Source organism: Thalia democratica, chromosome 4, assembly GCF_965202585.1.
Source record: "Thalia democratica chromosome 4, ktThaDemo2.hap1.1, whole genome shotgun sequence".
Taxonomy (NCBI): domain Eukaryota; kingdom Metazoa; phylum Chordata; class Thaliacea; order Salpida; family Salpidae; genus Thalia; species Thalia democratica.
Window position 1 is genome coordinate 5,475,699 of NC_139168.1, and position 23,792 is coordinate 5,499,490.

General features: G+C 25.4%; 1 protein-coding gene across 1 annotated transcript in view; it reads left to right on the forward strand.

The window, feature by feature from the left end:
- The window catches only part of LOC145834499 (mucosa-associated lymphoid tissue lymphoma translocation protein 1-like), a 30,420-nt gene extending 20,116 nt beyond the window's left edge, over nt 1-10,304 (forward strand). Inside the window, exons 9-12 of the mRNA XM_082941943.1 lie at nt 3,687-3,770; nt 3,976-4,058; nt 4,723-4,821; nt 8,916-10,304. Coding sequence (XP_082798069.1) covers nt 3,687-3,770; nt 3,976-4,058; nt 4,723-4,821; nt 8,916-9,065 — 416 coding nt within the window. The 3' untranslated portion in view covers nt 9,066-10,304. The remainder of the gene's footprint in view (nt 1-3,686; nt 3,771-3,975; nt 4,059-4,722; nt 4,822-8,915) is intronic.
- The last annotated feature ends 13,488 nt before the right edge of the window (nt 10,305-23,792 follow it).

A 23,792-nucleotide genomic window follows, 5' to 3' on the forward strand; every position in this document is an offset into this window, starting at 1 on the left:
TTAAAATATATGCAAATAAAAAATAAACAAACTATTTAAAACATAATAAGTATGTTTTTTTGTTTATTATGATTTTTAGTGTAGTCCCAACAACTAATAGTTTAATGAATTTTTTGCTAAAAGTTTTCGTTTGACACTAAAAATAAATTAAGTCTATTTTTTATTCTTATCTTTGTAATATTTTTATAGGTTTTAGGAAGCAAGTAATAAAACTGAAAAACATTTTAAACACAATTTAAAATAATTTGCGCATATGAAATTTAAATATATGTTTGTTTTATGGATAAAATTTAAAAATCATTGAATTTATTGAGTAAAGCAAAATAAACCAGTAATCAGTAATTACAAAGATTATTACAAAGTAAATATTTTTAAGACTTGAAAAAAAAAACTATAACTGTTTTTTACCGCTGTCTTTTATAAAATCCATGACTACAAAGAAAATGTCATTTAATTTTTGAATCTTACGATTGCTATAAAAAAAGGTTGCAGCTTGTAAATTGTTAACTTGGAACTTCTTTTAACTTACTAAAATTGTCTTTTAAAAAGTAAAAAATACAATAAAAAGTGGTCTTAGTAACTTTTTTGATTGATATTATTGATCACATAAAAAGTGAAATTTCATTATGAAATGTTGTTACTTGATTTGAATAGGGTTCAATTTAGTTTTTCTGTTAATAAAATTGTTCAAAAAAAAATAATGAAAGTATGTCGCATGATAATGTAACAATAAAAGGGGTTTTATTTTCAGCAATTTATTTAGTGATGATTCATACCTTATTTGTTTTAAATAATTTTTCTACCGGGTAATTTTACTTTTTTTTTGAAAAGAATGTTTGCTTTTTTACAGCTCCAAAACAGTAATGTTTTATTTTGTGAAATAATCAATACTTAACTTAATTTTGAAATATTTATGTTTAATGTTTATTTTATTCCATTGTGATGTATATGACTTGAAAAAATTATATTTTTGAAAATTATTTAAGATAAAATATAATTTTTTAAACATACTATTTCTTACTTATAAATAAATTCTGAATATTGTTAGTAAACGTTTAATTTCGGTAAAAAAATAGTTTTTTAAGTAACCAAAAATGATAACTTTTGGTATTGAGTTTTTATATTAACAAGTTAGGTTGTTTTAAGTGAAACTCAATATATTAAAGAAAAAATAAAAAAAAAACCGATCACAATGATAGGAAGTAAGTAGTAACCACAAAAAAGAATAAAACTTGTAAGAACATTTTATTTTTAGACTAAATAATCTGTACATGTTGTTTTTAAATGCACAGCTAATACTTAGTTTTTAGTTAATTTGTTTAAAACTATATAAGTTTTCAAGCTCTTATATTTTTCTATTGTATAATTTTTACTTCTACAGACCTTGTTTTAATATGTTGCAAAAAATTGTTTTAAATTTTTTTGATTAAATTTGTAAATAGTCAAAATTATTTTATTTAATTAGAATTTAACTTTTGTAACTTCAATTTATATGTGCTAAATCTAATGAACGTTTTGATGTGTATTGTTCAGGGTTCGTGCGCGTCAGGCTAAATCAGTTTTTTTGAAAAAAGTTGAAAAACGTCAGGCTAAATCAGTTTTCTTATTAAAAATTTGAGAATCTCAGTTTTTCTCAGTTCAAATCCTTCAAAATTTTGATTAAAAAAAATTGAGAAATATTTTTAAGATCAAATTGAGATGTGAATTTATTTCTAAATAAAATTTAGTTATTAAAGACAAAATCAGTCAGTATTTGTAAAAATAAATGCTTAAAACATTTTGTTGAATCTTTAAAAGATTTTAAAAATCTTCATCTTTTTATTTTGAGTAGACTTTATACGTCATAATTATGAAAATTCTTAAAAAAATACAGTTTAAACATAACAGTTTAGTTTAATAACTTAAATCTTTGTTTGAATTCGTTTACATCAGCTATGTATTTCATAGCTTAGTTGGTTGAACTGTTTTAATTTCTAATTTTAAGCTTTATACCAAATACTTTTTAGATTAAAACTCTTAGCAGTTTATTCATATATTTTACTGTTTGTTTAAAGTTATTAGAGATATTCGTAAGACTAAAACCTAGCTTTAAGATATAAGTATTAAGTTTTGTGGGTGTACAAATTTTAGGTACAATTAATTTTTCTTTACAAGAACAAAATATTAAAGCTTTTTAAATCTGATATGACATAAACAATCACTGTATTTATTTAGAGTTTAGGATTTATAATTATGTATCAATTTTAAGTGTTAGTCAAAATACTTTAATAAACATTTTTACTTAATTTAATACTCATGTAAGCGTTTCATTTTAAACTTTAATAAAACACGACAATGCTTGTCGTTTTATTATAAATCTTCTGGTTATAATGTTTTTACTTAGTGCTTAATTAAATTGAACACTTGTGTTTAGTAGTATATATTAAATTTCTACACTAGTAATAGATTAGATATAACATTTATTTTGAAACTTATCACTGAATTTGTTATGTTTTGGGCTTAGGGGAAGGGTCAATCACCTTTTTGACAGTTTAGTCTTATTTTATTGAGTTGTAACGAAGCTATGAGTTGCTTTTTGCAAATTTTTAAAGCTTAAAATATTTTTGAGATAAAGCTGGTTGAAGTCAGAGACTACAAAAGTACTATTCAAGGCCCCCCAATACCTAAAACGACTTCTAAAGGGTATTTTTTTCACTTTGAAAAGTTGTCAGGCTAAATTTGTCTCAGTCAGGCTAAATAAAAAAAAATTCGCGCACGAACCCTGATTGTTATACAACCGTATAAAATCGTACTTAAATTTTTATTGGTAATAGATTTAGCCCCGACTCAGAAAAATAATTGATATTTGACGTTTTAACCTTAACGAAATAAATCTAAATATTTACGTTTAATTGCTATAACACTGTGCTAAATTAGCTGCTATGAAAGCAGTCAAGTAAACTTGAACTTGTTTTAATGTGAAAAATATACAATATACGGCGTAAAACACGGTTAGTTAGTGTTTTACATAATAATAAAAAGTTATAGATAATAATTTATAACTATTTTGCTGACAAAAATTGTTATTTGTGTTTTAGGTAATTTTATAACATTAATTTTGTTTTAAGAATAATTGTTAAGCTAGTAAGTGGATTCTTATTTATTTAAATGTATATTGGTATGTTATTCATCTTTAATAAATGAAATTTAATATGTTTTATATGTTCTCATATTTTTTGCAGCTTTTTAAATCAGTAGTTAGTTTAATACAATAAAATATATTTAGTTTAGAATATGTATATGTTATGTATAGTGTATTTAGTACATAAAATATAAGTTGAATCATTAAATACTTTACTGTTTTTACATTTGATATTTTGTATAGATGCACACTAAACCAATTTAAACCACTTTAAAAGTTTGGTTTTTGCACACTTTTATGTATTCATACAGAATTATTGTTTTTTTGTTTACTTTGACAGTTGTTGTAATTATTAACAGTAACATGGAAGCGTAAAAATTTGTGTCTCTTTTTAAACTACTTAAATAAAGCATTCACACACAAGTTGTTTTTCCGTTATTGCCTAGATTGAAAATTAGATTGAAAAAAAGTTTATAACAAACATAATTAACACAATAACAAATATCTACATAGAAGTACGATAATTGTATAATATTTTTTACAATTGTATAAATATTTTCAACAGAAGTCCAGTCGCCCATCCTGTTCAAGTTCAGGATGGGCGGTCAAGTGAAGTTGACCGTTTCCTCCATACTGACCAACTGTATAGGTTTGTCAATAAAAAAAAAAATGTTTACCAATTGTATAAGCTTAGACGTTAAAAAGCAATAATACTAACAAAAGACTAAGTTTAAAGAATAACAGTTAAGATAATAACTGTATAGGTTTGAAATTACAAAATAATAATGATAATACTTACTAATCATTTAGCTTAGACGTTAGCATAATAGTAATGATAATATTTAACTGTGTAGGTTTGAAACTAGAAGTAGTCGGCCACGGTAGCGAAACGATACGACACAAGACACAAGCATTTTTCGATCACAATTACATTATTGTAAGTTATTATTTGATATTAGTATATATATATATATATATTTTATTTACAACTATATAACTAATAACAAGATACAAGCATTTTTCGATCACAATTACATTATTGTAAGTTATTATTTGATGTTTGTATATATATATATATATATTTTATTTACAACTATATAACTAATAACAAGATACAAGCATTTTTCGATCACAATTACATTATTGTAAGTTTTTATTTAATAATTATGCAAACTTATTTTTTATTTACAACTAAAAAAATCACAATAAGACATAAGTTTTTTATTTTGTTTTTGTGTTTTTCTTATAAGTTCATCGAAATATTTTTTGTTTGAACTCAAATATATTTGTGTGAGTTTTTTACGAAGCTTTTTTGATTTAAACTAGTTTACTTTGTAAAATACAATTGTACAGGTGTTTCGAATTTAAAATACAATTTTGTGTTTTGTTTAATTTTTTATTTTTTTGTTTAAAGCTATCAACTAATTTAAAGTTCTTTTATATATATTTAGTTTCAATTTTAACTAAAATTATTAAAATTTATTTAACACGTCATAGTATCTATTTTATTATTGTTACTAAGAAACGCTTAATGCGTGGAAACTATAGTAAAAAAATTTGTTGTTTTTGTGTATTAATATGTATAATTTGTTTTTATGCAGGAATCGAACAACCAAGTAACAGTGTTGCAAGACACCGGACTGCGGATTTTCGAAGAAGATGATAAATTCAGTTCTATTTGGGTTTCCGGCCTTCAGAATGTTAGTTATTTTTTGTTAAAAGATATTTTGTATAATTTTTAATGAAGCAGAAAAATTCAGTTTAATTCGAGTTTCTGGCCTGCAAAATTTTAGTTGTTTTTATTAAAGATTTACATAAATGTAAATAAACTAGTGAATATGAAAAATTCAGTTCCGTTTGGGTTTATATTCAAAGTGTTAGTTGTCCATACTAGTATTTTGTTACATCATTTTTTTGTATTATCCTTCAAAATGTTAAGAATATTTTTGATGTGCTAAGCTAAATGTAAGTTGTGAGGTTTAAATCCGTTTTATCTGTTCGGATTTAATGCAGATGAACGGAAATAGAGTGTTTCGGTTTTAATTTGAGAAATAAAGTTGTTTTGTATTTAATCATGTTTACCATGTGGTGCACAAAAATTCAAATTCTTAAAAAATATTTAAGAGACCATATCTTAAAAATAAACATGTAAAATAAAATACGCATGTAGGTCTTTTTAATATCAACCACTCAAATTTTATCATAACTTAAAACATTTTTTGATAAATGGCTAAAATAAGTTTTAAAGTATAGTAGTTTTTAGATATCTCAAAAAGTATAAAACATTTAGCAAAAAATAGAAAATGACTTGTAGGTATTAGTAAGACCTACCTACGTATTTCTTATTTTTCAAATACATTTTTATTTTAGACACAAGGTCTCTTAAATTTTTTTTTTAAGAACTCGAATTGTCTGAACTTGAACTGTCATATAACCATATAAAGTAGTACATATTATGAAATCTGTTCGGAAAATTTTAGGAAGATTTTTACAGTAATTTTTGTCTTTTTGAATTCTAAACGTTTTTTAATATGAAAAATTTAGTATAGAATATTGCAATGCATTAATGTATTTTAGTTATTTCGATATTTATCTAAGACAGTTGTTCCAAAAGTTTAGTTTATTACTCATACTCACAACATTATGCTTAGACATTTAGATGTGTAATTTTTTTTCCAAAATAAGTGTATTTTACACATTGTACAAGTTTTCTTTAGGTGATTTTAGTAGTTTAAAAAATTACGGTATAAAATATCGTTAACGTTCGTATACAATAACGTTAACGTTGTAAAAATCATTATAAATGACTAGTATTACATTATGTACAATATAAAATAGTTTATTTTTACTTGACAACACGGCATAAAACTACTTTCTACAAAAATATTTTTAAGTCTGTTATTGTTTGCTAACAAAAAAACAAATCTTTCACATAACCTTGAATCGGAAAACATACAATATTTACAAAATATTTCTAACGAGTGTTTTTAAATTGTACTTTTTACGTTTCAAAGCACGTTACTGTTAAATTAAGTGATAAATCAAACTTAAAGTGAATCTGTGTCTTGCTGTGTACAGTACAAGCAAATAATGTAGAACTTTTTTTGGGTTTGCGTAAACTTGATTTGATTTCGTCAAGGCGTTTAAGAATTGAAAAAAATAATCAGAAAAAATGGAATTTCTTGAAAATGTTACTTTAGGTGTAAAGTTTAAACAGATTTATCAGAAATTTATATTGGGTTCATGTAAGCTTAATTTGATTTCTTAACGGGCGTAGCGAGATTAAGGCGCAATAAAACTAACTTTGAATTTCCAAATATGATCTTAAAGTCAGTTTTTACAGAATTTAAAATATTTTAAACTTGTAAAAAGTACATGCCTAGATTTTACCATCAATTTTTGTTGTACAAACTTATATTGGGTTCACACAAACTTAATTTGAGTTTATTGAGTTTGCACGTCTTTTTGTTAAAGTTAGTGTGAGGTTAGTTGTTGTTTGTTTAACTTTTATACAGGTTTGACAATTTTTTATCATAACTACAGTGTTTTAAGTGAAATATAAAGTTGAAGGATGAAATAGATTTTTGTGAATTTTTCAAAATTCTGAGAAAATCTGAAAGTTTTTGATTACATACGGTAGTATCGGATGCTTTTTTACAAAACTGGTTATAACTCAAAAGTTTATTAGACTTTTTATTTTCTATGACAAATATCTTGTAGTATATACTCTAAGCTTTCATATAACAACCAATGTTAATTTTCGCAAAAAAAGTTTTAAAGTAATATTTTTTTTAGGGTGTAACTATTTAATTAAGTAATTAATCATTATAAAATGAAATTACTTGAATTCGTGTCTTGAATACAAAACAAATTTATAATAACTGGTAATGGCTTCACGTAAACTTAATTTTATTTGTTAAGGTTTTTAAACATTTTTACAAAATTTTGAATTTTGTTTTTTAACAAGGCATAGATTATTAATTACAAGTCAATTTTATGAAATATGAAGTTTTCAATTATTTTTTGGAAGTTAAGTTTGTAAAACATTTATAATAAAACAGCACATACCTCAATATTACCAACAAAACTCGTTTTATGAATTAAATCGGGTTTATTTAAGCTGATCAAAACTCACATGCAACCTTGAATGAAAAATGATTAAAAACAAGTATTCTAGTTGTTAGTATGGTTAACTTCTAATCATTACTCATTCAAAGCAATTATCTAATTAAACAATTAATCGAAAATAACTTGAAGTGAATTCATGGCTCGGTGTTTATCATCAGACACGTTTTGCAACTTGACTTAAAAATATAACTGAAAATTTTATATTGTATATTAATTGACTTGTAATTTATGCTTTGTTCTTTTATAAAAACAAAATTTAAAAAATGTCTTGAACCCCTTAATACATTAAAATTAAGTTTAAGTCAACCCAATTCAAGTTAGATAAATTGTTTGCATTCAAGACACTAAAGCAATTTCAGTTTATTATGATTAATTAATTAATTAGAAAGTTAAAAAATTACGACCAACATTAAAATAGATTGTTTTGTTTATTTTTTATTAAAACGTTTTTCCTCAAAAATTAAAAATTCTGTTTCCTACAAGTTGTTCAAAATTATGCTTATTTTTCATCTTTTTTATAAAGTGTTTGGTGTTTTTATAAGCAGAATTCGGTGCTCGACATGATTGTGAAGTTTATTTTTGAGAAAAACAAGGTTTAAAAAGAATAAATAAAGTTTCAAAAATAAAACTTACTTGTTCATTTTCATTGAATTTTGTTGCTCAAAAATTTGCATAAATTTTCATATTTACAGTTCTGTCTAGTTTTCAGATAAAACTACTTTAGCTTGTTTATATCACTTAGGTAGACTTGCTGTTCTTATTATAAAAATATTTGACTAAAAATGCTTATGGAGTTGAATATTTAAATTAATGGAAGTTAACAAAAATAAACCTAAATTAAATATTATCAATAAACATTTGTGTTCGATTGTTGTGCTAAAATAATCAACTTAAATGAGTTTTGTTTGTTGAATAAATAAAGTAAAAAAGTTTTTATGTTTTAATAAATTTCTTCGTTCGTACACTCTTGTGTTATACATTTATTATTGTTAACAAGTTATATAGTTTTACATTTAATGTTTGTTTTACTTTTGTACGTTTTATTGTTTATACAAAACCTTTAAATTTAAACAGAAGTTTAAAACTGAAATTAAAAATGTATTTTAATACATTTTAAACAAATCTAATTAATGTAATTGAGATAAACAAGTAAAGTTTGATGGAAAACTCCAAAACTTTTTTATCAACCTAATTTGTTAATACAAACTTTTCCTTGAAGTTTCTTAAAGCTCGTGAGAAAAGTATTTTGCTAATTTAACGACTGAAAAATAACTAACAGAAAATATTTCAAAATTTAAAATATTCAGCTTTGGAGCAGCTGACATTGACGGGTGTGACAATAAAATATCAGAAACCGGTCCCAACTCAAAATACCATGTTTTATATTTTACCTTTATTTATACTTCATAAATTTTTCACTCACAGTCGGGCCACCATGACGACTTTTACAAATAATTTACAAAGGGTTTCATCAGACTTCATTATATGTTGTTTAAAATGATGCTATCAAACCCTTACTGGTAATTAAACTAATCTTTGCAGTGTTTAAAACGGTGTTACAACCAATTTACCACTCAAACGATTTTCAACAGCCAGTCCACCATAGAAGGATTCTACCAACGTTAAATTGTAGAAACAGTATTATTTTTTTATTTTAATTTTTCAGTTAGTCCACCAGGAAGAGTGTGCGCTGCAACTCAGAATCGAGCTGAGGTACATCCTGATGGAAGACATCGAGCACATCCGGGTCAAGCGGTGCAAGTACCAGCTGCCCGTTAATTTCGCGCGCTTGTGGCTCGACCACTTCATCACGTGAGGGCGCTCTTGAGTGGTAAACAGGTTTAACTGGTTTAGATGAGCGCTGAAAAAAGTCTTGAGATTTGAACTGTTTTTTTTTCATTGAATATTTTAAGTCGTATCGGGGTTTGTTTGGTTTATTTAAGATTTTATAATTAATTATTTTGCTTAGAGGTTTAGTTTTAAATATTCACTCAGTAGGAAATATAATACTTTTTTTTAACTAGTGTGGAAACTTTTATTTACTTTATCCAATAACTCTTGCTCACAAAATTAGTTAAGTTGCTTTTTAGAAGTTTTATTTATAGCTTCTTTTTTTTTAATTATCTTAATCTTGTACTTATTTTCTAAATTTGCAGTGTTTTGCATTTATAAGGTTTATTTAAAATATCTACCTACCTATCTACGAACTAAATATCCATAATTTTCAAACCTCTCAAACATTCTCTTCTTTATATTTAATAGTAGAGTTTTATTTATTGGAACTATCGGGCCATATTGCGCTGTATTTGTGTGTTTCGTATTTGTGCTGAATACGCTGATCCACAAGTATGAAAGTTTTAATCATATTTTCAATTTACGTGTTTTAGGGGCTAAGCTGTAGAAGTTTTAACATTTAAATAAATAAAGTTCAGGGTGAGATTGTAATCCGTTTTAATTTTTTTTTAATCAAATTTAATTTTTAAGGGTTTCCAAAAGGGGATATATTGCCCCTAACCGTCCTTTTTTTCGGAGCTTACATAAAAAGTTGGTCGTCATTAAAACCATAATTGCCAATGAACGCAAATATGTTCCCAGATTTTTGAAATCTCAGAAAATTTTGACGTCCATTGGCAGAAATTTAATTTATATTCAATTGACGTCATTTAAAAATTTTTTTTTGCGATTTGTTTTTGGGATCCACAGCTCTAAACTTTATTCAGTTTTCTGCAACAAGCATAAGTCCAATTCAAAATATTTTCTCCTTTTTAATTTTATGTCGTGTTTACGTATTTTTTGAAACTTTTAGCTCACCATCGGTCTAGAATTGTCGCAGTAAAAGTATATTACTTGTATTCTTTTTTTTCTTATGTTTTAATTTATGGCGCTATGTTTTCTAAAGTGCTTTAAAGTGTGTTTAGTTCGTTTCAGAACATTTTTGCTGTATTTTTATCGCTCAATTTTATTATTTGTTGTAAAATTTTGAGTTATTTAAGAATGATTACACTTTTGATAAAATATATTTTTTCATATGATTTTAAATTAAAACAAAAGGTAAATGATAACACTAAACCCTAAAATTGTTCTAAAATATATAGTTTTATAGACAATAAAATCAAAATTACAAACTGTTAAAAACTAGTATAAAAATATATAAAGATATCTAAACAAAATTTAAATATCTCAAATATGTTTCTGATGAATCCAAAAACTTAATTTTATTTCACGAAAAACTTTATTTTGTTGTTTTAAACAAGTCAGTGTTTTCAAAGTCTAAACCAAGGTTTCCAAAACTGGGTCAATTTGGGGGCCATTACAAAAATTTGGAGGCTATGAGTAGTAAAGGGGCTACAGGGGAGCCATGGGGTCATAATTTGAAACTTTTATAAGACATTCTGGAGTTGATGATAAAATGCAAAAAAAACAACAAAAGGTCCTAAGCGGTTTTTATGGTAGTTTTAAAACTTATACTAGATATTATGGAACAAATTTAGGAAGTTTAGGGGTCTACAAGACCTCAACTAGAAATTTGCACTAGATACTCTGGAGTTAATGATGAAGAGCAAAAAAAAATCCAAGCTATTTTAATAAAAGTTTTTTGAGAATTCTTGATGGAGGGAGCCATAGCTTTTTTATTTCTTAGAAGGGGGCCTTTTGAAAATAAAAAGTTTTGAAAACTTTGGTCTAAACTGTTATCATTAATAGAGTGATAACTTAGACTGCATTTCTAGTTTTTAAAATTATCTCTACATTGTTTTCAACCAAAGTCAACGTTTATGTTCAATACACCACCCTAACTTTTGGAATAAGCCTTTTTTGGTTAAAAGCCATTACACGGGGACGTGCCAAACATGCACGAAGGTAAATTTTGCACGAGAGTAATGAAAAATTATAATAAACAAGTTCTTAAAAATATACCGACAGATAATAAGGGTTAGGGTTAACAGTAGTGATCTACCGAGTCCAAAAATTTCGGATTCGGCCAAATCCGAGTCTTATTTTCAAATTAGGATTCGGCCGAGTCCAAATATTTTAATGACTGTTATAAACTTTTATTGCTTTTGAATCCTTAATGTCTCAGAGTTTCATAGACTTCGGAGGTTCGAATGCATTACTTCTATCTTTGTCTAAAGATTCACTTTGAGACTTTTTGTAACTCTCGCTGTGTTGAGTTTTCAAATGCTCGTGCATGGAATAGGTAGTATATGACTAAGACTTGCTACTACTTCTTTTTATCTTTTAGCTCCGCAGATATTGCATACAGCGATGGAGTTATCTTCCTAACTTATAGTAAAATATTGCCATACTGTTGAAGACAGAATTGATACTGTAAATAAAGGTAACTATAAAATAATAATATGATAGTATTATAAAATTTAAATGCACCAAATCTTAATTCTAAATAGTAATTTAGTTTCTATGCTGTGTAAACTATTCTTTGATAAAGCTGTTAATATAGGACGTAATAGTTTTGTTCTTGAATTATGTTTTCATTCAAATAAAACATTTTATGGGTACAAAAAAACTGTATCTTAAACTACTGTGCAAAACATGATACTAAAAAATCCAAACCAATATATCTTCAAATAATTGTTAAGCTTATGCTATTAAAAAGGTCAACCTTTATTTGACTAGTGTATCTAACTTATTTCAAAAATTTAAGCATTTAATAACATTGTATTTTAGCATTTGTAAGTATTTACATTTCTAACAGAACAAAAATAGAAATAATTAAATGTAAGCATAATAATATACAGCTAAAAATTTGCCAAAATCTACTTATCTAAATCTACAAAATCTAAATATAATTCTTTTTTTTCTTATTTTAACGATCAAATTTTTTACCTTTCTTGGCATAAATGTTTAACATGAAGTAAAAAACTTTAAATATAAATAAAAAATTTCTAAAATATACTAACAGAATCTCAAAAATGTAAAAATTAACAAAGTAAGCTTTATAAAATTGTAAGAATATATAAAAAATAGGTTTATCATAAACGAACGAATTTATTATATTTGTCGCTGTGTCATTCTGACCCGCTTCCATAACTGAAAGTTTGAAATAATTAGCTTGCTGTATAAGATTAGAAAGTCTATTTAGCAAGCAAACTTTAATAACGTGTTTAAACTAGTGATGTACCGGATCCGGACTTTTTTTTCAAACTAGAATCCGGCCGGAACCGGATCCGGACTTTTTTTTCAAATTAGAATCCGGCCGGATCCGGACTTTTTTTTCAAATTAGAGTCCGGCCGGAACCGGATCCGGACTTTTTTTTCAAATTAGAATCCGGCCGGATCCGGATATCAGACAAAAATGGCAATATCCGGCCGGACCCGGATAGTGAGTCCGGTACATCACTAGAATAAACTAGCCTGAGTCAGAATGAGGTTTTTAAAAACTGAAAAAAAAGAACTTTAATTTAATAATAAGTAGAACAGCTAGCCACAAGTTTTACAAATTTAGGTGTTATTTACAATTAAAAATCTGAAATCAAGTTCTTGAACAAAATACACTAGAAAATTACAAAATATTGAAAACTGGATCAGCTCAAACTCATTCAAAATCTAAAAGAAAACTAGCCTGAGTTTTTATAAAAAACTAAACTAGCCTGAGGCAGTTCAAGATTTTCTAAAATTCTCAAAAATTTTCAAACTAGCAGGGTTGCCACTGTTTAAGTCAATAAAACTAGCTAGAGTGAGTATAAACAAGCCTGAGTCAGAATGAGGTTTTTAAAAACTGAAAAAATTACTTTAATCTAATAATCAGTAGAACAGCTAGCAAAGGTTGACAATTTGGTAGTAAAGTTGTGGACTGATTGTGGTACACTTAACTTATTAGTACTACCCATCATTATTAAATTCTACCTTATTTAATTAATATCTAACAAATACTAAATTCTAACTGAGAGTACTTTCTATAATCAGACACGACAGTTTTGAGTGATGAATCTTTTATATAAAACACAAGAAATACTAGCATATACAAAATTATTAATTACTTTGGTAACACTTTAAAAACTGGAAGCTATTTATGTCTATATCAAAAGACTTAAAACTAAAAATTAAATAAAAATTTTAGTAAACAAGAAACTGTAAAAAATTTAATAAACTGTTAAACTATAAACCTGGCTTAAATATTTAAACAATTAAACACCTGTTGAAATATTCACTTTTAAGACAAAACGCTTCTTACAATAAGCATTCACAAAAACGTTCAAGATATTTTGTTGCTTCAAGCTACACTAAAAACTAAATAACTAACTGCTTACATATAAACTGCCTGTCATGTTCTGATGTTTTGTTGCATCAGTATTTAGTTTGAAACATTTCGTCATTAGATTCTCATTGGCTCGTACATTCAACCGTATTAACTCTAAATATACTTTGAGCTCAACTTTAAACAATAAATAATGCAAGTATTCATTCCAAAGTTTTTAATTTTACAACATATGTAAAGAGTTGCATTTCATGAAATGTTTATTTATAGTTTAAATGTAAACAAATGTAAATTAGTCACGTGTACAAAATGAGCCAATCACGGTAGGTGTTTAATTTTAACTGACTAAAATGACTCTTATTAATTTTCACAGGGTTTGTTTTTGAAAAAATACTTTTCAGTATGCTCTTTTTTACTAACTAGATCCGGGTCCGGACTTTTTTTTCAAATTAGAGTCCGGCCGGATCCGGATATCAGACAAAAATGGCAATATCCGGCCGGACCCGGATAGTGAGTCCGGTACATCACTAGTTTAAACTTATCGAAGAAACTAAGTCTTTTTTATCTTATTTAAACTCAAAGTTTTTCAAAAATATATAATAACTTGTAAAAAGGTTTTTAATTACGTATAATCATAAAGAATAAAAAGCTTTAAAAAAATAAATAACGGAAAACAACAAGTTGAATACAAAAAAAACTAAAAAAGTTCTTCAAAACAAAACTTTAAAAATTAATTGTACCAACAAGAACAATACGGCTAAACAGTTTAATAAAACCTACCAAAAATATAATTATAATACAAGTTTATTAAATGACCTTAGGTTGTTTTTAAGTTCATTAGGAAATTAAAAAAAAAACATTCAAAGAACTATCGACGGGCATTTTTCTTTACTTTTTAAGGTTAGCTAAAAATAAAGTTTGGGTCACCAGATCAAAAGCCTTTGGTAAACTGATACCTGGATTTTTTTTGAAACTTGTAAGTCGCTTTCGAAAAACTTGCAGACGTCAATCTACAAACGATCTATTTTGTAATATGATAAAGCAACAGTTTACAACCAGTTAGGCTAGCTTTGTTTTTTGCCGTGCAACGTTTAATACATTGTCAACCAGGTAAAGCAGCTAGTACGTTCGTTTTGAATACGATAACAGAAAACATGGGCGAAAATCAAATAGAACCTATACCTGGACTTACTTATGCCGTTATAAAATATTAAATAACATAAGAGTCTGCATCAGAAATCTGGTTTTTTCAAACTAAGAAAAAACGCTAAAGCAGTGTTCGGCAAGAATTTAATGGTCGTAGGCCGAATTTCAATAATATAAATAGTCGCGTGCCGCGGTTGTAGTTTCAGTTTTTATTTTCTTAGTAACAGATCCTAAATGTTTAGTAAAATTTCAAGACTTCGCGTGAAATATACCTAAGACGATTTTTTTTTCTCTTCACTTCATGTAATATAATATCTCGTGTACTTTTTAATAATAATCTGCGAGCTAAGTTTCCAAGATTTACTTTTAATTGGCCGAATCCCATCTAAAGTATAAATAAGATTGCAGTTTGTCGACCCCTGCGCTAAGAAATAAGTAAGCATCTTATCTCCGTAATAGTTGCTAAAATTCAACTTAATCAAAAAGTATAACTTACTAAGTTCCTTGTTACTAACAAAAAATACGTTTTAAATGTTGGAAAATCTTAAATAACTTCAAATACATTTTTTATAGACAGAAATCTGTTTTTATGATATATAGGAGTAGTAAATTTTACTTTTTAAAGTAATAAACAATGAACTTTACCATAAACACTTACTTTCAAAGTACAAAGCTTTGTTACTTTTATAATGGTTAAGCCATACTATTATTAAGATAATTAAACTTAAGCTACAACATTCTTCGTCTCTCTTAAATTCTACCGTTACGTTTAAGAAACCTTTTTTGTAAGTTTAAACATAAGTTTCAGTGTTAAACTTGTAAAAATAACTTTGCTAATGTTCATAAATGAACTAAATATCTAAAGTCTGCGACTTGCTTAAGCACATCCAAAAAGTTAAATTTATATTGACATTTTGTTTATTTGTAGTAAACAGTCCAAACACAAAAGAAAAGTTTAAGTTTTAAAATACGTCTGTTTAGTTTTTGTAGCTTTTTACTCTAAAAGTTAAATGATAAAAACTTGTGGAAGCTTTAATTTTTTTTAACGCAGAATAATTATTAATGAGCTCAAACTTATCCGTTTTAATCAGTTTTTCTGCTTAAGACAACAGCGCATCTAGGTCTAACTAAATAACAGTTAGAAAAACTTTTTTACAGTCTTTTATTATTTGAAAAGTTCTTTTAAAGTTCTTAATAAGAATCGGATTTTCAAATGCAGAAAATCAACTCAAATCTTATTATGTTAGTTTAGGTTGTAACATACATAAATTTTTTTTTATTGATTAATTACTCTTTAATAAAACAGAAATAAAATCCGAATAATGCTTCTTGATAGATGTGGTTAAATAATTTAGTGGTGAGATTTTCATTTCACTTTGAATTAGTAGAACATGTATTGATTCATCTAACAAGACAAACTTGAAAACTTTATTGTCATTAGGTTTATAGTGATTTAAGAACTATTTATTATTATAAATGTACTATTTTCTCTACAAACTATTATTGATTAAATTCTTCCTTATTTTAATTTTTATAAGAATATAAATTTACCTTTGCAAATTCTGTAAATAACAAAAATTACTATTATCATATAAATGAAGTAAGAATACCAGTTAGAATTATATTGTCATTATTTTAATTGATGCTGTTTATTTCAAACCTAGCTTAACTTGTTTTTTAGTATTTTAAGATAAGAAGAATTTCAACTCATAAAGTTTAAAAAATCTTTTTAGTTTTTTAAATTTTGTAACAAATATTTACAGTGAAATATTTTTTTTTATCGAAAACATAGTTTTTTGAGAGAAATTAAGTAAAATATAGTTTGGGTTTTACAGCTTTTAAACAAACTAAAACTTATTGAAGCTAATAAAATAACAATTTTATAATTTAAACATTTGAATAAAATTAGAGGCCTAAAGTATTATGCATATTGAGTAACAATTCAGTTTAATATAAAATACTTAAACTAAAATAGTATAATTTTTACTAGGCATTTTTATATAAATAAAAACCTATCTTAGTAAAAACTTGTAACTAGAAATTTTTGTTGAATAAAACATACCCTATTGTAATGTAACCCTTTGCTAGTAAAAAACATAATTTAGCTTCCCAATTATTGAATAGCAAAAGATAATAAATATTGTTTTTTTTTAATTGGTAAAATCTATTGTTGTAAGAAGTTAGCATTGTATACAAAAAATATTCATGCTTATTAAGTAGGAAATATGCTTTCTTTTGCCTTGTTTAATCTAAAAAAATAGTTATCGTACCCAAAAGGTTTTATCTAGGTTAAACAAAATCAAACTTTATACTTTTATCAACAAATTAAAAAAGTATAAATAACTTAGTTTTAATTTTTTTTTGCAGTATTTACAATAGCAACAACGAACTTTTAAAATTTGCTTTTTGCTGATAATTGTGAACGTAGAACAATATTACATAAATTAACCTAAACCGGTAAAACAACCATGAAGCTAATCACATTACTTACTTGAATATTAAGTTACTAAGCTTATATAAGCACTTACCTTACCAGTAAGCACATCTAATTACATAAACATTTTATGGAAATTTCAAGAGTTCCTTTAAACAAGTTAGTTTTGGTAATCACCTAAGATGATGTCGCACCAATATTAAGCTAAAATTATATTATATTTAATGTCTTTTTTAACCATAATTTTAGGCAAAAAATTTATCTTTTATAAATACATAAACTTATATATCATAAACCAATAAACTTAAATATTTAATTGCTTTTATTTTACAATATAAAGTGCTTATACCAATACAATAATTTATACTGATTATGATATTGTAAAATAAAATTGATTAAATACTTTAGTCTATAGTATATTAGTTTAGTTCTTTCTATGTATTAAAACAAAGTATCGTTTTTTTTAGCCTAAGATTATAGTAAAATAAGACATCAAATGTATTATATTTTCAGTTTGATATTGGTGCTCACCTAAAGTCAACCATAACCAAAAATAAACTTATTTATCATAAACTTATAAAACATTAATGTTTGATTGCTTCTATTTTACAATATAAAGCAATTTAATTTTGTCATGGACATGACATTAAACTGTTTTCTGGTGAATGACTTGATAATCAAAAGGTATTTTGGTACACCAGGTCCTTGAACCAAATTTTGAGCACTTTTTTTTTCATTCAATGAACAGTATTTTTATCAATACAAAAGTTTATGTTTATAACAGTATTGTAAAATAAAAGCTATTAAATGTTTTTGTCTATAATAAATAAATTTAATTCTTACTATGTATTTATATAGCTTGTTTTTAACAAAGTATTTTTTTAGATTAAACATATTAGGCTAAAAAAAAATATTTTTAGCCTAGAATTATGGTTAAAAATGACATCATTTACAATATAATTTCAGCTTGATATTGGTGCAACATAATTTTTAGGTAATTACCTTAGTTTTTTATACAATATGTTTAAAGCCATGGGGGGTAAACCATGTTTTTTACAAGTTGATCTGATTTTATAGAGTTTTTCTAAGCTTCAAGATGCTTTTTATTGTTTTAAAAATTTTGAATTATTTTTTGAGATATGGCCAGTCACATAATAGGTTCCCTATGGGAAGGGAAAACTAAAACAGCGAAAAAAGACTATTTCATTTAAAATCTATCTCCTCCTACATTTTTCAAGAAATCTTCTTTAAACTTTCACAGTCTAATTTTTATACAATAACAAAAAAAATTACTTTGAAATTTTAATAAAACTTTGTAAAAATATATTAAAAAAACATTTTTTTATTTCATTTTTGGGATAAAATTTTTATTATTTAAAATTACTAAAATTCTAAAGTATCTTTTTTATCTAGGAGGAAATAGATTTTTAGTGAATTTTAAAATTTCCAAGAAAATTAACCCCAAAAAATTTGCGGTCCATTGTTTATATCGGAAAGTTTTTACAAAAAATTAAATATCTCAAAAGTTAAATGACATCTTGAATTCTAAAAAAAACTGGCTTGTAGTTTGTACTTAAAGCTTTCATATAAAAGCTTAATTTAATTTTTGTAAAAAAAATGTTGGACTTCCCCTATGGCCTTAATGGGAGTGGTTGAGTGTAAGACTGATTTTTTTTACTTTTTAGAAAAATCAAAAATGAGAAATATTTAGAACCACCAAAAAAAAATTCACAGTCTTATACAAGCAGTTTAGATTCTATTTGAATAAGTTGCTAGTATATTTATTTTGTTGTCTACAGAATTGAAAATGTTTGTTTTTTAATAAACGAAAAATCTCTTCAAAGTGCTTATATAAGATTGTGACTGATTTTTTTGATGGTTCTAACCATTTCTTATTTTTGTTTATCTAAAATTCAATCCTGTCCAGTCTTTAAAATCAAAAGAGGAAGACTACCTTCATCCCATTTTAATTTAGAAAAATCACATCACTATACTGATTTTATTAGATCACTAATAATATGAAATATGGTTTTCACAAAACCTGGTATTCTAGAAGAACCTCGAATTTGAAAACTTAGAGTAAAAAAACCTGGAGTTTAAGAAATTAAAAAAAAAAACTTGGATTATTAAACAATTTTCATATGTAAAATAGTAAAACCTAACTTGACATAAAAAATCTATTGTATAGATAATTTTTTTTTTGTCTTCATCAGTTTTTTTTTACAAAAAAACAATTAGAGTATCTTTATTGAAATTTAATATACTGTTTAACAAAGGTTTTAAGCTTAAACTTATCCTTAAACTAAAAATAGACCCAAAAATGTGTACATTCAAAAACCTGGAAGAAATTCAAAAAAAAACTGAAAAAAATTGAATAAATGTTATCTGGTTACTAAAGTTGTCACCTGGTTGTAAGCTTTTAGGGAGTTTTAAGACTTTTTCAAAAGTAAGTAATAAAAAAAAACATTTTAAGCAAGATTTTTTTGGCTTCAAAACTGAGATGCTAAGAAAATGATAGGGTGCTAATAGTAGGATATAATTTTTAAGGTTAATTTTGGCATAAGTGGGTTTAAAAACTTCGTTTACAATATTATTGAAAGTTGAGCTTGTTTTTATTTTTATGTTAATATTTTTATTTAGTGTTTAAAAGTTTTATTATTAAATAGTTTTTATTGTTTAAAACTATTAAGATAAAGATTGGTGTGTGACTTGACAATCAATTTATATAAATAATTTGAATTTTTAATTTTAATTTTAATTTCACTTTTACACAAAAGGACATTTTTTGGTAATTCCTTAGGATGATGTTGCATCAATATCAAATTGAATATATTTTAAATTGAATGTCTTTTTTAACCATAGTTATATGCAAAAATGTAATGTTTTAAGCCTAATATGTTTAATCTAAAAAGATACTTTTTTTATAAATACTATAAATAATACTATAAATTCGTAGTAATAATTAAATTCATTTATGATAAATTAAAATATCTAATCGATTTTATTTTACTATATAGTAATCAATACAAAATATTGTATTGATATAATTGCTTTATATTGTCAAATATTTAAGTTTTATTAGTTTATCATAAATAAGTTTAATTTTATTTATGTATTTATAAAATACAAATTTTTAGCCAAAAATATGGTTAATAATGACATCAAATATAATATATTTTAAATTTGATATTGGTGTGACATCATCCAAGGGAATTACCTTTTTTCCCACTGTAACAATTTTGCACAAGGGGTCACTTTATGTCAAAGACACTTTTGCACGCATTAAATATGTTATTTATTGACTCTTTTTTCAATAGTTTTAATATTCTATTTATTTTTTTACTATCACTGTTACCCCTAACCCTTACCTTTGGTCTGTAAATATTTTTGTTTTTTTATTAATAAATTTTTCATTATTATTATTTTTTTTTATGATTTTATTATTTTTCTATAACTTTTTTAAAGTTTTGTGCAAAAGTGTCCCTTTGTGCATATTTGACCTTTCCCGTTCCATTTAGTTCAGTATTTGTGCGCGTCAGGCTAAGTCAGGCTAAACCAGTTTTATTGAAAAAAGTTGAAAAACGTCAGGCTAGATCAGTTTTTTATTTAAAAGTTTGAGAATCTCAGTTTTTCTCAGTTCAAATGCTTGAAAATTTTTGATAAAGAAAAATTAGAAATCTTTTAAGATCAAACTGAGATGTGAATTTATTTCTAAATAAAGATATAGTTATTAAAGATAAAATCAGTCAGTATTTGTAAAAATAAATGCTTAAAACCTTTTGTTGAATCTGTAAAAATTTTTAAAGAATTTTCATTATTTTGTTTTGAGTAGATTATATATGTCATAATAATGAAAATTCATAAAAAAATGCAGTTTTAACATTACAGTTTAGTTCAACAACTTGGCTGTTTTGTTTGAATATTAATTTCATTTTAAATTTTAATAAAACACAACAATGTAGTTGTTTTATTATAAATCTTCTGGTTATAATGTTTTTACTTAGTGCTCAATTATTTTAAACAATTGTGTTTATTAATATATATTAAATTTTTATACTAGTAATAGATTAGATATAACACTTATTTTAAAACTTATCACTGAATTTGTTATGTTAAGAACAGGGTTCGTGCGCGTCAGGCTAAGTCAGGCTAAATCAGTTTTTTTGAAAAAAGTTGAAAAACTTCAGGCTAAATCAGTTTTTGTGTTTAAAAATTTGAGAATCTCAGTTTTTGTCAGTTCAAGTGCATGAAATTTTTTTAATTAAGATCAAATTGAGATGTGAATTTATTTCTAAATAAAGATTTAGTTATTAAAGACAAAATCAGTTGGTATTTGTAAAAATAAGTGCTTAAAACCTTTTGTTGAATCTCTAAAATAATTTTAAAAATCCTCATTATTTTGTTTTTAGTAGATTATATACGTCATAATTATAAAAATTCATAAAAAAGTACAGTTTAAACATTACAGTTTAGTTCAACAACTTGACTGTTTGTTTGAATTTGTTTACATGAGCTTTGTTTTTCAGAGCTTAGTTGGTTAAACTGTTTTAATTTCTAATATAAAGGCTTTATACCAAATACTTTATAGATTAATACTCTTAGCAGTTTGTTCATATATTTTATTTTCTGTATTCAAAGTTATTAGAGATATTCACAAGACTAAAAAATTACTTATGTAATATCATGATTATTTTAATTAGTTATTTTAAAAATTAAGATGCTTTAATGATAATATAAAGTTTTTGAGAGATGTGTTTAATTACATTTTGATTTTCTTTTACAGACTTATTCACATTTCTGTTTTAATAAAAGCTTCTGGTCCAATCATGTAACTTATAATTGACAAATTCAAGTACTAATTGACACGAATCTTGTATATGGGTGATAAGTGGTGGATGTAACTAAGCCCCAAAATTTAATAAAGGTATGAATTCATTGAAGCAGAAATTATAATGACCAGTTAAAAATATCCGAGTTGCTGGGTAAGGGATTGATAGATGTTGAAAAAAAATTCATTTAAATTTTTATTTTCCTTAAAAGTAGTTTTGTGAATACTTTTATTGCGTTAATTTGCTAATTAAGACCCCCTGATACCCAAAATGCCTTCTGAAGGTGATTTTTTCTACTTTAAAAAAATGTCAGGCTAAATAGGTCTCTGTCAGGCTAAATGAAAATGAATTTCGCGCACGAACCCTGTAAGAAGGCATAGAGGGGTCAATCACCTTTTTCAAAATTAGTCTTATTTTATTGAGTTGTAACAAAACTATGAGTTGACTTTTGCAGATTTTTAAAGCTCAAAATATTTTTGAGATAAAACTGGTTGAAGTCGGAGACTACAATAGTACTAGTCAAGACCCCCAAATACCTAAATTGACTTCTAAAGGGGATTTTCCTTACTTTAAAAAAATGTCAGGCTAAAATGGTCTCAGTCAGGCTAAATAAAAAAAAATTTGCGCAAGAACCCTGTTAGTTGCAAATAGAATTTTAAATAACAATTTGATAATTTAGGCTAAGAAATTTTAGAAAAACCTTGAATTTTAGAAATTTTGAAAAAAAACATAAAATTTTGAACAAATGTTACTAAAAAGCCTTGAAAGACCTGAAATTTGAAACAACTTTTACAGGGAAAAAGTCAAATATGCTCAAAGGGACACTTTTGCACAAGTGTCAAATATTCCCGAATTGACTTTTTTGCACAAAGACAGTTTTGTAAGAGGGTTATTTTGCACGTGAGTAAATAAAATAAATTAAAAACTTTATAAAAAAAAAAAAATGAAAAAAAACTAAGTTACCAATCAAGGGTAAGGGTTCGGGGTAACAGTGATAGAAAGAATATATATCCCTAAAAAAAATTACTAATAAATTTAAAAAAAGAAATTAGTTATAAAAAAAAATAACAAAAAGAAAAAAATAAAGTTACTGACCACGGGTAAGGGTTAGGATAACAATGAAATAAAAAATAAAAATTGAAATTAATAAGAAGTTAACAAAAAAAATCAACCTGTGTAAAAGTGACCCTTCCTGCAAAAGTGTCTTTGCTCCAAAGCGACCCTTTGTGCAAAAGTGTTGCTTTGTGCATATTTAAGCCCTACCCATTTTTACATGATAAGTAGTAAAATTTAGATTTGACACAAAAGTCTATCATATAGAATACAGATTTTTTTTTTTGTGTTCATCAAATTTTTAATTAAATAATAAAACACAATAAAGAACCTTTACAGTATCTTTTGAAAGTCTTATACTATCTAACACAGTTGTAAACAAAAAAACAAACTTGAAGCAAAAAATATACCCAAGTGGGTGTACTTTCAAAAACCTGGAAACAATTTCTCAAAAACCAGTGATTGCCTTTTTTTTGTTTTATTTTGAACACAGTTTTCTTACTTTGCATAGATTTAGCATTGTTGTGTAAGTTTATAAATGAGTTAGAATACTTATGGCTACAAAAGAGTTATTTTGTTTTATTTCCCATTAGTTTATAGTTTACTTTTAAAGGAATAAGTTTATAAATAAAATTGTATTAAATATTGGTTATTAAACAGGGTTGCCACATACTCATGCTACTAAAGATAGTTTGAAATTTTTGAAAAACTCAAGCTAACTTAGTCCAACTGAATCTAGTTTTTTTGTTATTAACCTCTGGCTAACTTTTTATAATTTTAGTCTTGTTTTTTTATCAATAACTCTTATAAAGTATTTTTCTTATTATTTTGGTATTTTTAATCTTATCCACAACGAAGTTTTTTCTA